At 43.6% G+C, this 14,919-nt stretch overlaps 1 protein-coding gene across 1 annotated transcript in view; it reads right to left on the bottom strand.

The window, feature by feature from the left end:
• Positions 1-4,673: 4,673 nt before the first annotated feature.
• Positions 4,674-14,919, bottom strand: part of HS6ST3 (heparan sulfate 6-O-sulfotransferase 3) — a 314,689-nt gene continuing 304,443 nt past the window's right edge. Inside the window, exon 4 of the mRNA XM_075526748.1 lies at positions 4,674-5,379. Within this exon, the coding sequence (XP_075382863.1) occupies positions 4,674-5,379 (706 nt within the window). The remainder of the gene's footprint in view (positions 5,380-14,919) is intronic.

Here is a 14,919-nt window from a genome sequence, read left to right on the forward strand (position 1 = left end):
TCACTTCCAACATTTATTTGAAATCACAGAGCTAGTGATATGGCCAAGAAGAAAGCCAAGGACATTGTAGGCTATGGAACCCATTTTCCTCCACAAAATATCAACAAAGAACCAAACTGGAAGAAGTGTTTCAGTGCAAACTGGGTACCTTTTCCGAGTATGCTTTTGCCACATGGAGGGAGGATACAGCAATCTGCTCCAGCAGAATGCTTTTATTGTGGTTGGTCATCTCGTACAGGGTAGTCTCCACCAGCCTGGAAACAAGATATTCCTTATCCCAGGCCAAAAAAGAATAATTCCATATATATCAGAGGAACAGCAATGGAGGAAAAAAAAAGCGTCAGTGAGATAAGTTTTATAACATCAGTGCTCATAATTGATACAAGACTGCAGGTGGGAAACAAGAACCCACTAGTGCAGAAGGAAGCATGTGTTAACGAGACGGCCAGCTTGAGAAACCTCCTGGTTTAGCAGTGGACGTCAAATCTGAAACATCTCCAGATGCAAAGGTGATGTGACCTGCCATTTGGTTTGGTTGAATGGATATGCTGCAGTTAGAAAGTTTGGCTCTGGATCTGACTTCCATCACTTTTTTGTTCTGTACTCCTGTTTTTAGTGAACTGCAGATAACTACCGCATATTGGGCAGAAGCCCTAGAAAGGCTATCGCAGCCTCACTGTTAACACAGCTGCAGTGAAGAATACCCAACATCAGAAACAGTGGTTTTTTCTGTCCCCACGGTGAAAAAGCTTTTTATTGTTAGCACTGACGAGTGGGGAAGAGAGGACAAATTTTCATTCCTTAATAAAGTATGGCCCATAGGCAATAGGCTGAGTTCTTGGACTAGACATCGAATTACCAGGAACAAGTTTTAATGACACAGTGTGTTTCTCTGTCTGCTCTAAGCCAAGAGTGAATTATAACTGGAAAAGGCAGCCAGTGCTGAGGATGTGATGAGAGAGATTAGCAAGTACATCTCCATTACAAAAGAATGAGATTTGCTTCAGCACCACAGTAGCAGAAGCCAAATTGCCTTGTTTAAGCAACAAAATAATGCCAGGAAGATGGACAGAAATCCTATAGCGTTGTTGCTCATGCAGGTTTTGAAAGAAACACACTGCGCTCCGATCTTATACGAGCCAGTGTAATTACAGTGAAGTCTGCGCTGTCAGAGCAATGAAAACCTGGAGTAACAGAGATACGAACCAGAGCCTTTATTTTGCTTTTGCGGTACATTATTTCGGGCGCAGCGCCCAAGAGGAAAAAAGCTGCAAGCCTGTGTCTTAGAAGTCAGCCTGAAAGTATTTCCAAACTGCTCTATTTGTCATGTGCCAGGAAATTCTGCGAAGAAGAACAGTATTGCGGGCGCAGTGAGTTTGCTGGATCTGCTGCTGGAGCTGGGGAAGGAGGTGCCGGGTCCTTCAGTCCCAGGGGCTCTGGGCAAGATCTCAGCCGCTGGCTCCCCGCACCCCGCAACCGCTCCTGTACAACCAGGGATATCTGCTACACAGGCTTCAGGGAAAAAACCCCAACAAACCAACTTCAATTTTAACTAAATCCCAAGCGTTAAGGCAAATCCCGTTAACATGGATGCTACAGCACATTAGCAGCTCTTCAGGACCCTAATCTTGTCTCCTGGGAAATGACTGATGGAAAAGGTTAGGCATCGCATTAAGGTGTTGCCAAACTATTAAAGCTAATGTAAACCGCCCAAAGACTGCTTCGATTTTCCTCATTAGGCTTTGTTTTGTGTCAGGCAGAAGGAACTGATACTTACAGTCACTGGTGAGGCTGCAGGGAACAATTTCTGAGCTCTCTCTCCTCTCCCCTGAAAAGACAACACTGCATTTTCTAAATGAAAGACAAGGCCCCCGTTGCCGTGAGCAGTGCAGAGAGGTAAGGGAAAGGGAAAGAGGCAGGGACGCCAAGAAGGGGACCCTTTTTTCGTGCTTAGGAGGAAAAAGAAGGGATGCTTTACAACAAAAGACGGGCTGGGACTGATTCTACTTCCTCGCTTATCTTCCTCCTTACTGTGAATTTGGCCTCGCATCTTTCCTCCCACGTGGCTGGCTTCTCTCCTGCGCAGCTCTGCCTCCTGCCAAGCCCCGTGCCCTGCACCACTGCCCACCCTGCCTCTGCCTCTGCCTCTGCCTCTGCCTCTGCCTCTGCCTCTGCCTCTGCCTCTGCCTCTGCCGGGGGGCCCTTCGCGGTCCCCCCAGCACCCCTAGTGCTCATGGAAACCCCAGCAGCCCTAGCCCCCTGTGCTCATGGAAACAAGGAGCGCACCTGCAAACCCTGGACATAGAGTACCAGGCGCCAGAGGCATCCTTCCCCTCTCTCGCTGCGGGGTCTGCAGCAAGATGCAGCAAGGGGCCCGGGAACGGGGAGAGGCAACAGCTCCCCGTCGTCCCTGCGTCACCAGCCAGAAAGCTCCTTCCCTCCGCAGGGCCAGGGCTAGCCCAGCCTGAAGCCACGGTGCCAGCAGGTAAGACGTCAGATCACTGCGCTGAAGGTGCAATAATACCGGTCAGGCTTAGCTCTTCACGGCCTCGCCGTCCTGCAGCCAGGACACCCAGAGTGAGCTTCAATCCTAGACTGTAAACATTTCCGTTTAAATCTCTGAAGGCAGGTGTACATACGTGAGCGAGGTGTCTGAGTGCCTCTTCCAGGCGACGGGGATCCAAGCAGTACCGTCCGGGGAATCCAGAGAGCTCTTCCCTCTTCTCTGAGGCAGACATCCCACGCTCTGGCAGGAGAATAATGATCTGCAGTCCCGTGTTTTCCCTTCTGAACGCGGAGGTGGGAGGAGATGCGCGTGATCCACCAGTGGAATAGGTATTAGGGACCAAAACCCACCGCTACTCACCCCAAAAGTAGCACATTGACAATCAGGCGTAAAGCGGCATATTGCTAACAAACTACATTGGTAATGAGGCATCATCCCAGTAGCCCTCTTCACTTCTTAATAGCCGTTATGATATTCCACGTTTAATGTAATATTGTATGCATTAACTCTCAACAGGATCGTTAGATCATATTTTTGATATTGTGCATAGATAAGTAGCAATAGCATTGTCGGAAGAAAAGATACAGCATGCATTAAAAAAAAAAGACTTGGAAATGAAGGGACAAATTTTCAAATTCAGCCTCTTTTTTCTGTAACACGTTATTTTTTTTTACTGACTGGATAAAAACCTTGAATTTTGAAAATCAGTGAGAAATGTGCATCCACATCAGGTACTCCAGTATTTCTAATTGGCAAATCTGTAAGGTAAAAGCCATTCATGCATGCAATAATATACTTTCAGCATCTTGATTTAGCAGCCACGTTGAGGCACTTAGAGAAATTTCCTCCTAATGCTTTACATTTAGGCTAGAAGAAGAAGGAAAAAAACTATCTCAAAAGATCTATGGTGCACAGGACCCTCTTTTTAAAATTTCACTACTGCGAATGGAACAACATAAAATCTTGGAATAAATAGATGCAGTTTAGCCACAAGAATGTAACACGTGGAGGAAGAACCCATTGAATCTTTTTCTAGACAAGGAAGAAAAACAGATACAGATCTCTCATCATGAAAACAATAAATTTACAAAGAATCTTCATACAGAGTAATAAATATCAAGACTTTCCACATATCCATTATGTATCCCATAAAAATGAAAGCTGATTTTTTTTCTAGCCACTACCGTAGTTAGAGAGAAAACCAATTTAAATTGTATTCACTTGGCATCAATGTATTTTAACAGACAATATCATAAACCTGCCTACCTTCACAGACAATATATCTCCAGGCTTTTACAGCAAATCTGGAAAATGTCACACTAATATTTAAGCTTTTCCTGCTCTCTCTTTCCTCTTCCCTGTAGTTTGCTTGATCTCTCTTCACCTTTTGTGAATGCGAAGGCTGATTTCATTGCCTCCAGCCAGATAATCTCCGCAGCGTGTGCCCAGCTGCCACGTGGACCTCATTTCTCAAGGCTTGCTCTTTGCCACACACGCTCAGAAAGACGGCTGCTACCTGGCTGGGCTCGGTACCCTCAACATCTGCAGAGAAATAAGCTACCCCCCCCCATCACTTCGCTTATAAATCATCTCTGATTGCTGGCTAACAGAACAGAACAAGTGATGTCCCAGTCCCACATTTCCTAGGTCTTTTTTAATCACCTCAGCAAATACTTTCCCTAATCAAAACACAGCATGTAGAAGTTTGAAGGGCAATACACTTTCCTCCATTTCATTCACTGGAAAGCTACACGCTACAGGTGCAAAGGACAATATGAAATAAACCAGCTCTCATGTCACAAAGGAACCAAAATAGATATTTTTTCAATTTTTCATTCATGTCTGCACAAGTTTTGGTAGCTCAGATTGTTTAGAGTACATCTGTTAATGCTCTCTCTTCAACCCATCCTCATAGCTTAGGGCTTTGATTGAAGTCTTTTTGGACAGGAATCTATTCTACTACCATTTAATAACACTAATTAATGCCTACTGAGGAAAAAATACATTTTCCTCACTGGCAGAAACCAAGAAAAACGGAGACAAGAAGGGGTAGTTGTCAGACACGGTCTCATTTACCAAAGCGGTAGGCCTTCCTTGGCTAATTCCCAGGTAGCCAAGTTGCACAAACTCTCTGATCCTCTCATCGGTTAGTCAAGATGGAGGAGCATCACCACCTTGCGACCTGACTATTGTAATCTTCAGTAATGGTTACTTCTGCTGCCTCTTCCCTTGGCCACTGGTGAGCTCTCTGCTCTCGCAGAAGCCGCCGCTCCTCTCGCCTCTTTAGCCGGTTCTTCTGATGCTCCTCTTGCTTGGAGTACTGGAAGCGCTGCAGGAACAGGTCCTTCGCGTACTCGTAAAGCTGCACGTCCAAGAAGTTCAGCTCCTCTATCCGTTGCCGCACATCCTCACCAATGTCCACATTGGAGGCCCGCGTAACGTTGAATTGGGTGAATGGGGAAATGAATTTCAGGTTGAATGTCCTCTCAAAGAGATACTGTGTTTTCCTCTGAAATTCTGTGAGCCCGAAGAAGGCCATATTTTTCAGATTGTTCTTGGCGCTTTGGAGAAGAATCATATTTCTTTCACTTTCATTCATAAATGTCAAGTTGTAGCATCCCACCAGGCTGAGGTCTGCCAGCATGCGCACCTGGCGGTTGTTGGCCAAGTTGTAGCTACAATCCATGAATTCCTGTAAACTGACTCCAGACCAGTCATCTCCTTCGTAACAGGTAGGCAGCTCGTCTGGTGTTGGGCTTCTTCCATCGCACATATGAAGGGAAGTTTTCCACGTCGCACCTCTCTGGACATGCTTCCATTCACTCAAGTACCGTGACACCGGGTCCCTCAGCATCGTGATGTAATAGAAGTTCCTGAAACATATCATTAAACACAGTTTTAAGATTCAGTGCATTTCACTTTTTTATTCTTCAGTAAAACGCTTACCAGCCACCGCCACCACCCCCTTCACTTTTTCTGGTGTAATGTAGGCACTTGAAGTGACTGCTTCTGAGACAGTAAAAAGCTTGAAGCTTCATAAATACTGTGAATAAAATACAAGGTAAATTGGGAGAAAGAGAGAGAGATGAAAGGAAATAAGCAGTTATCAGAGAAAAGGAATTACTTTGACCTATCAACTGTTCAGTGGTAGTTACTTTAGGTAGAATCCAATTAACTGAAGTTTACTCCTCTCTACTTTGAAATGCTAACCCTCAGTAACAGCAGAACCAGTGGGAAAAGAGATTTATATAATCTTGCCACTTCTCTTCTGGACTGAGACATGCACGTCTCACAAGATGCACAAGATGATAATCCATGCAGCACTTGGTCAGAATATAAGAGAAGCACGAGCAATTTCATGTGGATGCTGCAAGTGCTAAAAATAACACCACGTGGAAGACTGGCATGAGCCACCTACTTAAGAAAAACTCTATTATTAAATAGGTTGGAGTGAAGATAATGAGACACCCAAAATCCATTCATATTACTTAATTTTAGACAAGTGTTTGATTGAAATTAGTTATAATCGTGTAGTACAAAAGCTTTTGTTGATATAAAGATTATCCTTATTCAACCTCGCCTATCAAGAATGCAAAAGAGAGACCAAGAAATATTGACTTGAAATAAAGCAAATAACTGCAGAACTCACATTGTCAGTTCATCTTTTAGCTACTGAATTCAGTTTGTACATCTATTTATGGCAATCGGAAATGGACTGCAATGAGTATGCTTCAAGCAGGCTTTCACAGAGTGAGGTTTTTTACTGAGAAATGTTTTATTCAATAACAACTCACCTGAATTACAGGATGATATCATAAAGACAAAGTAAAACCAAAATACTTATGATTTCTGTCAGCTAGAATAACCAGCAGAAGATTCATGACTAAAATTAACACACGGTCCGGTACAAAAATAGGCTCGTGAGTTTGCATGACTCATCTGACTGCAAACAATACATTAAAAAATCATGAGCCCTAAGGTTTCTTAAGAAAAGACTGATCTCAGTACTCCTTTTTGAGCCTAGAGAAGGATGAAGCAAGTAAGCAGGAGGCAAACTTGCTGCAGACAAGTTACCCTGTAAACAAACCCAACACTTTGTGAGGGCCATCTCATACAGGAGCTAACTTCAGTTAAATGAAAAATCTCAAAACTCCTAACAATCTCCAAGACAATTACCCTTCTTCTTCAGGTATCACCCATTTTCTGCCACTAAAGATTCCCCATAGCTTCTCCAAAAACCTCAGGTTTGTCACAAAAATAGATATTTACCTGGATATTCCTAAAAATGCAGATATTTTCCCCAGTGCAGACAAAGCAAAAGGAAACAGGGCTGAACGCTTTCTCCTTAGTCATTCTGAGTTCTCCACCTACAGGATCTAGAATATATTTTCTGGAATAAGGTTATGAGGCCAAACTACGGACTATGTTCTGCTGCAGGGTCATTTCTTGAACTATTATCTAATGGAAACAGCTGTTTCAAGAATTATTTCACAGCAGAAGGGTTGCAGGTGGAAGGATATAAACTAGGGAGTGCCACGGATGTATTTTCATTATCACTTGCATTGGAAGCCATGATTTGTGTTAGCATCAGACGATACCCTGAAGGATGATATTTCCAAAATAATTTGGGGCTTGGGTTTTCTGGTTGCTGATCACACATGATCAAACTGCACTTGAGCTGTTTTGATCCACCTCAGTTACTTACACAGCCCACATCAACAGTGAACCCAAGGATCACTCAACCGTTCATAGACAGATATTCTAAAATCCCTCTTCACTGCTCCTGCAGAGTAGGAAGGCCCAGAAAATCCTCCTGTGTGCTCTGCACTGTCGCTCCACTGCAAAAAGCACTGTCTTTAAGCACTCCAAGCACAGCGTCCCCTTCTCAAATTGGATGCTCACCTCATCTTGGCTCTACCTTGCATATATGAGAGCACATTAAGAATTGCTTTCCAACTAACAGCACAAAAAGTAGACACATTTCACTAGTGCTGTGCAGATAAAGCAGCCAAACTCTCAAACACCCATCAGCTCCGAGCATTAAGCCACTGTTGTTGCAACATCCAGCAGGCACTGATAGAGTTGTGACAGAAAATGACTGAAGCTCCAAGGGAGCAGAAATGAAAAAAAAAAACGGACAAAGATTCAGAGGCAGTTGCCAACATCTACATCGACAGACACTTGGCGTTGGCTTAGTCCTTGTATTGCTGCCCCTCCCCTCTTCGGATAATTTTGGATGTTGATATGTGGTAACAGATGGGTTTAAAAGTTGCTCTTGGCAATTATTTATACCTCTAATAATAGTTCTGTCTTTCCTCACCCATCTCCAGCAGTCCCAGTCAGGCATGACTCAGAGCAACAACAATTAACACAAATACCTCCTTTGCATCAATCATTTCCATTTCATCCCTGGATATGTAAATGTGTTTGATGTGCAATAAACAGGGGTACGAAGCAAATGCAGGGAAATGAGAACAGCGTGTCTTTGTATAACATCCGCAGCTTCCCTTATGCAGACTGGGCGAGAAACTTTCGCCAGTCTGTTGCTGCTCCTCCTTATGACTACCTGACTTCTGCATCTGTTTTTGCTATCCTGATTAATTTGCTTCTGGTTTGTACATCTTTCAGAGTGTTGCCTTCTTGTGTTATCAACCGAACGGCTTCTTCATCTGGCAGACAACCTTTAACAGCAGCCCGATACACATTTAGTTTCCAAGGCACTAATAACTAAGAGTGCAACCATCCCCGCCACGTTCACAGTTTACAACCTTCTGTTTAACCTTCTGTTCGTGCCTCTCCATCACCCTTTTAACCAATCTGAGGTTGGAAGACCTTAAGATTTCTTCCACCTGATCATGTTCAGATGACGCTGTTACAAAGCTACGCAGAGGATTGGGGGATGCTGCGCAGCAGTCGTGGCACAAATTTTTCTTTCAGGGAAAAGGATGTCATGTCTCTAGAATAAAGGTATAAGCAAAAATGGTCATGCACATTTGTTTCAGCTGGAAAATTATAAAAATTATCTTAGGAAATTGTTTTCAAATGTTGACATTGATGGATTAAATATAGCAGCATTTCAGAGCTCTCAGTGCCTAATACACAGTGTGCAATCACACTAGGGATGGCTGAGGAGCCAGCTCATAATAAAGACAAAAAGTAGTTCATAAAAATACGAAACCGGGGATGGCCTTCAGTCTCCCCGTTCTTCACTGTTCAGTAAAAGAGCGTCAAGTCAGCTCTATACCGAACATGCCCAAGCCGCTCTGAAGACAGACGTGCGCTTGCTCTCACTGGTGTAAATGACCCCCTTGCGTTGCCCACGCTCGTGCTTACATGGCTCTCAAACTCCACAGCTACCCACTGTGGGAAATACTCAGCAAAGAATTAAGTAATATCTTCTGTTACCCTGTTTGACAAAGCAAACTCATCACAGACTTATTGGCTTCATTTCAACGGACTCCCATCATCGATTACCCAAACTGCTGTCACAGGCAGCCTCAGTGCTTAAAGGCTAGCCAAGCAGAATACGCTGGCACGTCAGTGAGAAGATGTTTTACACAAAACATTCCAAATTAATTAAAAGCCATACAAATTATATCTATACCTATACCTATATCAGCGTGCCTGTGTATGTGTGTGTGTAAAAACTTACATGGGAATGTGGCCATAAGCTGCAGCTGTCAATGAAAGAAAAATCATAGTAAATGCATAGTGTGTATTTGCCAACGTATCTTGTGACTGTCTATATAAACACGTAGACGTGTACCAACACTTTAGATGACATTTCAAACAATCCTTATAACACCACCAGCCCACTAGTCATGATGTTAGCTCCTCCTGAAAGGGAACTTCATACAACTTCCCCAGATTAAACAATCTCCTTTTGAGCATAATGTACTGAAATTAACGGGTTATCGAAGTCGCCACTATGGGATGGTTGATTTTTTGGTCAGATGCTAAGCACCGTGATGGTCAGGCTCAGTAATCCATGCAAGGTCCCAAACAAGCACCGGTGTGAAGCGTGGGCTGCACGCTACTGTCTACACTAGAGTTAAAAAGCACTTGGGAATTTAGAAGGCTCTCGTCCCACTAGCATGAAATCCAGTCACTTCATTAGCATTAGCAAAGAAAACGTTTAATTAATAGAACAGCTAAAATGAGCTTCTAGTTATAACCTAAGAACATGTATTTCTTCCACATTATAAGGTATTTTAATATAAAGACTCTAATCTTACATTAATCCTTCAATAGTATTGCTCTGGTTTAGAAATTAATTTCAGAGGAGCAGACTCTGATGTTAGTGGAGGTGATCCCAAACCAGGGCATTTTGCCTCTTCTATCGCCATGGAACAGACGTCCCAGCTGAGGGAGATTTGCTAAATACGGGAAGGATCACCACACATCAAGAACAAAAACACCCTGTAGACCTCCTGGGAAAGAAGGATGAATGGCATCTTCTCTGTTGCTCCCGCTCTCGTGTGGAGCAGCCGGCACAAGGAGAGCTCACGCAACTCTCTCGGAGGCTCAGAGAGGAGAAAAAACAAGCTGCTCCCTCTTCTTTCAAAGCATGAGGCAGGACCTTACATGCAGAGAGTGATGAGCTTCATAAAAGGAGAACAGTGCACTCAGCAGCTGATGCAGAGACGGAGGAATACTTGAGGTGGAGAAAAAGAGTCACTGGAGAATACTTTGGAAGACACCAACAGACAGAAGAAAGAAGAACCAAAACGACTGAAAAACCCGGGTGCATCATAAAACCATCCACCTGGTTCTTCCTGGTAGCAGGGAAAATAAAAGCCCTGGTCAAGTTTATGACCCAAGCTGAGACAAGAAGTTAGCAGCTTTAATCCTGGAAGCGGGTGGGCTCCTGAGGAAAGGTCTGAAATACCCAGCAAAAGCCAGCCTGGCCGCATGCGTCTGCTAACGAGAGAGGTTGTGGCAAGACAAAGGGTTAAGAAGGACCTGCATTATGTGAACAAAAGCCTTACGCTTCCAAGTTTTATCCCGAAGCCCAAGTTCTCAGAGGCAGTAACAGAGTAAACCACCGATCAGCAACCTCTCTTCAGGCAAAGTATCGTCAGTGTGGGTAATGGTGAAGAGAAGAGGGTAAACAAATGAAACAAAAATAAGGATAATGCAATACTTGAACAATTAGGAGATAAGAGCATGCAACAAGGATGGTGAGGGGAGGCAGAAAGCAAAGAAACATCGTTGGGCTGATCCGAACTGGTCAAAGTCATCTTAGCGTAATGCAGATGTATCAGCTCACGGCTGGCAGCATTATTGTGCAGAGTGTCACTGCATCTTTGCTGTGCTTAATTTACAGATAACCTGCCCAACTTAACAAGAACTGACTGTATACTTCTTATTCAGAACAACAGTACTGTAGAGAGAAAGCTATGAAGCGGTGCACAAACGATATGCATGGCCATCCGGCTGCAGGAAGCATCACACAGCTTATCCACTAAGCCAGACAGATCAACACTGGCTAGCCCATGAACTTTTTTTGCAAGATGATGTAGCAACAGCACAGAGGTTTCTTAAGCTTAGCATCTGTCACAGGATACACATTCCTGTATTTGTTGTGCTTTGCCTTTTATAAGATTGGGGGTTTTTGTATATGATTTTAACCAGGGCTGTAAGACTCTGAATCAGCACACCCTGAATTATTGAGCAACTTCATGAATATTTATTTCAATGACACTTTGTTCAATATAGAGTCTCTAAAATTGGAGAGGACAGTGCAGCAGCTACATGTCCCTAAAGAAATTAATTCTCTTCACAGGTATCAAGTCTGGATCTTGAACAGCTCCTAGACTAATAAAATGATGTAGCTACCCATGGTTTTAATCCCAGTATTTTAGAAAATGCACATGAATAGCATATGAATATGTGTGAGCTTTCTGAGCTAATACATGTTATTCCTGTGTGTTGCCTTTAGGATTTAGGCATAAATTTTCAAACACAGAGCATAAAGTTAGGCATCCGACTCTTTATTTAAACATGTAGATAAACTCAGCCTCATTGCCAGTGAAGAAAATACACAATAGTCAGAGCTAAGGATGCTCAGGTACCCAGAAAACATGGTCTGCTGATTTATTTAGCAAAAGGAGGCTCCCAGAGCCGTCAGAGTGCCCTTCCCTGCCAGCACAGATAACAGCACTCTATTAACCCCTTCATAAAAGATCCTAGCCCCTTTTGAAATATCCTTTTCATGCCATTGCTCCCATTGAAAACAGCTTGTGAAGGTTGCTTCTGATGGTTAGGAACACGAGCCTCATTCCCATAAACCTGGTCTTGGTCTACTTGCATCCAGTTGTTCTTGGGTTAACACTGCAAATACATGAAGAGGATTTATAAAGGTAGCACCAGAGAAGGAGAAATGGCATTTAAGTTGGAGATCAGAGACGAGATCACACCTCTTGGCTTTCATTTTAGGAAGCTGAACTAGTTGTTATTGTCTCTTCTGATAAGACAAGCCAGAAGTGACCACGCTGCAGTCCCCCCAAACCCTTGGGTCACGCTTAGATCACTTCACTCAGAGATGCACCCTGAGTCTTCCAACATCTCAGCTTTCCATGCTAGCTTTTGACAGGAGGCTCACAAAAGTAAGACGTGCTGGAAGCTCCTGAGGTTGGTTCTGGTTTTTGACCATCCAAGCAATCCTTTCCTGGCATTTGAACTTGCACCACTTCACATTTCACTATACATGGCTAGAATAGGGCAAATTTCACACGTGGCCTCACAGGTGCCTTGTACAATAAATACTTCTTATCTCCACTGGCAACATATTCTCTGATACACCCTCACGTTGCATTCATTTTCTTATGGGGCCGCATAACTCTGGAAACTCATACTGACTAATATACTGGCTAATATACAGAGGTCTTTCCGCTCCCCCCGTTTCAGCTGCTAAGCACTCAGTTGATAGAGGAAATCTGTTTCTGCCGGCCTCAAACACATGATCTTGCACTTTGCGCTATCAAACTTCATTCCACCTCTTCTGAAATCCTCAAGGTCATTAAGCAAATTCCATTAACATACTTCAGCTTTTTGTGCCAACATCGTTAATGAAAACATGAAATAGGATCAGAGCTAAGACCAGCCCTGAGGAAATTCATTAATAACTTTCCTTTCTCCAGAAAGTTCCTCCTTCAGCACTTCCCATTTTGTTACCAGCTTCTTGTCCACCAGAAAATTCTTATGCTCAGCCTCATGTTTTCTGCCTTGTATAATAACTTCACTGATGCCGCTCTATCAAATACTTTATTGAAGGTAAATTTCCCTTCTCCTATCAGAGACGGATGCTGGGTATTTACATGTCTCAGGCCAAAGGCTGAGAATGGCGGCCCCAGCTTTGCTGTGTGTGAGAACACAGAGAATGGTTAAGATGGGGAAATGACAATTTATTTGAGAGCGAAGCAGTCTGGAATAGAAATGTACAGATTAGGCGATTTGATGGAAAAATAAATCTGCCACTTTCCATCAAACAACCTTGATACAAATTGTAAATCATTCCTTGATGAGACACCAATCTAACAAGGTTCCCTCCAGAGATTTTTGTTCTCTGCCTAAATTATATCAAGCTCAGTTGTTCTAAGTGTTCTTTAAATTGCTGAAAGGAGTGAAGTAGCAAGAGCCTTGCTGAAAGAAATATAAATATAAAATGCAATAATAAATCAAATAATAAGAACTTGGTTGTTCTATCAAGCACACGCATAATAAAAACCTTGCATCTTGTTAAGAAACGGTGTGTGAGCACACAGGAGGAAATACTATTCAAAAGCAATAGATGCACAGTGTCTTATAAGATTCTTTAAAGATACTGCATGCAAGACCTTTGTGCCAGAGAGGATAATAAATCCTTTGTGGCCAGCACTGGCAAAGGGGGAATCCATTGCTCACATCGCCCCCATTCTATCTCATCCCTGTTGTGCACGGATCATTGCCGTGTCTCAAAAGAACCGCGCAAATCTGGGGCACACGTGACATCTTTACCCCAAAACGTTGTTTCTCCTGCCTCTGCCTTTGCTATGCCACTGCACGGAGGGAAAATGCAATAAGGATGTCTTTGCACGCTGCGCTACCTGCCTCCTCCCAGAGCTGCCTCGAGCCCCAGCGCGGGGAGAAGTACTGAACCTGGCTCTCAGAGAGATGTTACGAGTACAGGGAGACCAGCTAAGGGGATGACCCGCAGCATCAAGCAGCAGCAGAAAACAAGGGCTGGCCAGAGAAAAGAAAGGTGATGACAGGCGAGGGACAAGAGAAGAGCAAACCTGGAGACAGCGCAGCAAGAGGGACCTGCAGTTTGAGCTTGTTTTGCCAACTTAGCTTCCAATGGCTACAGAAACCAGGCTGGGAAGGGACCCTCCTGATGAAGTCCGATGCCTATAATCACGGGTAATAGCACAGCAGGATTCATAAAATATCCCTTATGAACACAGGACAAGCCACAAAACCTTCCTCACTATCAAGTCGCAGTCTCTGAGCCGCTGCCAGCAAGGTTAGAGCAAGCCCCTGTGTCAGGAGCCACCTCCCTGGCGCGGGTTACTGCCGGGCGACTGAGCGTGCCGCTCCAGCTGCCCTCAGCACGCACTCCTCCAGCTCCCATGCAAAGCGATGGGGACGCAGAACTCCCACCTATGCGGGAACTTAAACAACATAAGGCCTTTGGTAATGGTTATAAAGAAAAAAAGCCTACATACTTTCATGCAGAATTATGAGAGATCTGTTATCGCAAAAGTCCTGGCTGCCTACAAGAATACACCTGATCGGGAAAATTCAATTTCAAAGAACCCCTGAAAAGGCAAATAAAATGTAGCCAGACCTTTAAATCTTCTGACATTTATATTTCTTCAGTCAGATTTTGTTAGGTCTGAAACGGAGCAAAAATATTTATGTTAAATTCAACTACAATGTTTACTTTCATCCTCTTCCTCGTTTTTGACGGAGCTGTTGCTATCCCATTTTATTCTCTGGCTAGCTAAGACAAGCAGCACAGGCATCACCAGTGTTCCTCCATAGCTGGCTTCACTGGAAACCAGTTTGTGCCGCCAGTGGCATGTACCAAGGCTCCCTCCCTAACTGAGCTGTCTCTGATTTCCACCCAATAGCTCAGTTGCAGACGCTCTCTTCCAAATCTGGGATGCTCAGAGGAAAGTTCTGTGGGATTTTTCACTGCAATGCATTTTGAATCAGTACAGTAATTCTGCTCAATTAATAAAGTAATTAACAATAAAAAGGCCCAGTAATTGAAATTCCTTTGAAAGTACATCAATTTATTCTCTCTAAGCTTTGCCTCAGGCCTTTATTAATTCTGACATCAAGCATAATGACCATAAATTATAAACGATCATCACAAAATCCAGGCATCACAACCATTTTCTTGTCCTACATGCTGAGTTTCTAAAACA

The sequence above is a fragment of the Mycteria americana genome, chromosome 1 (assembly GCF_035582795.1).
Source record: "Mycteria americana isolate JAX WOST 10 ecotype Jacksonville Zoo and Gardens chromosome 1, USCA_MyAme_1.0, whole genome shotgun sequence".
Classification (NCBI taxonomy): domain Eukaryota; kingdom Metazoa; phylum Chordata; class Aves; order Ciconiiformes; family Ciconiidae; genus Mycteria; species Mycteria americana.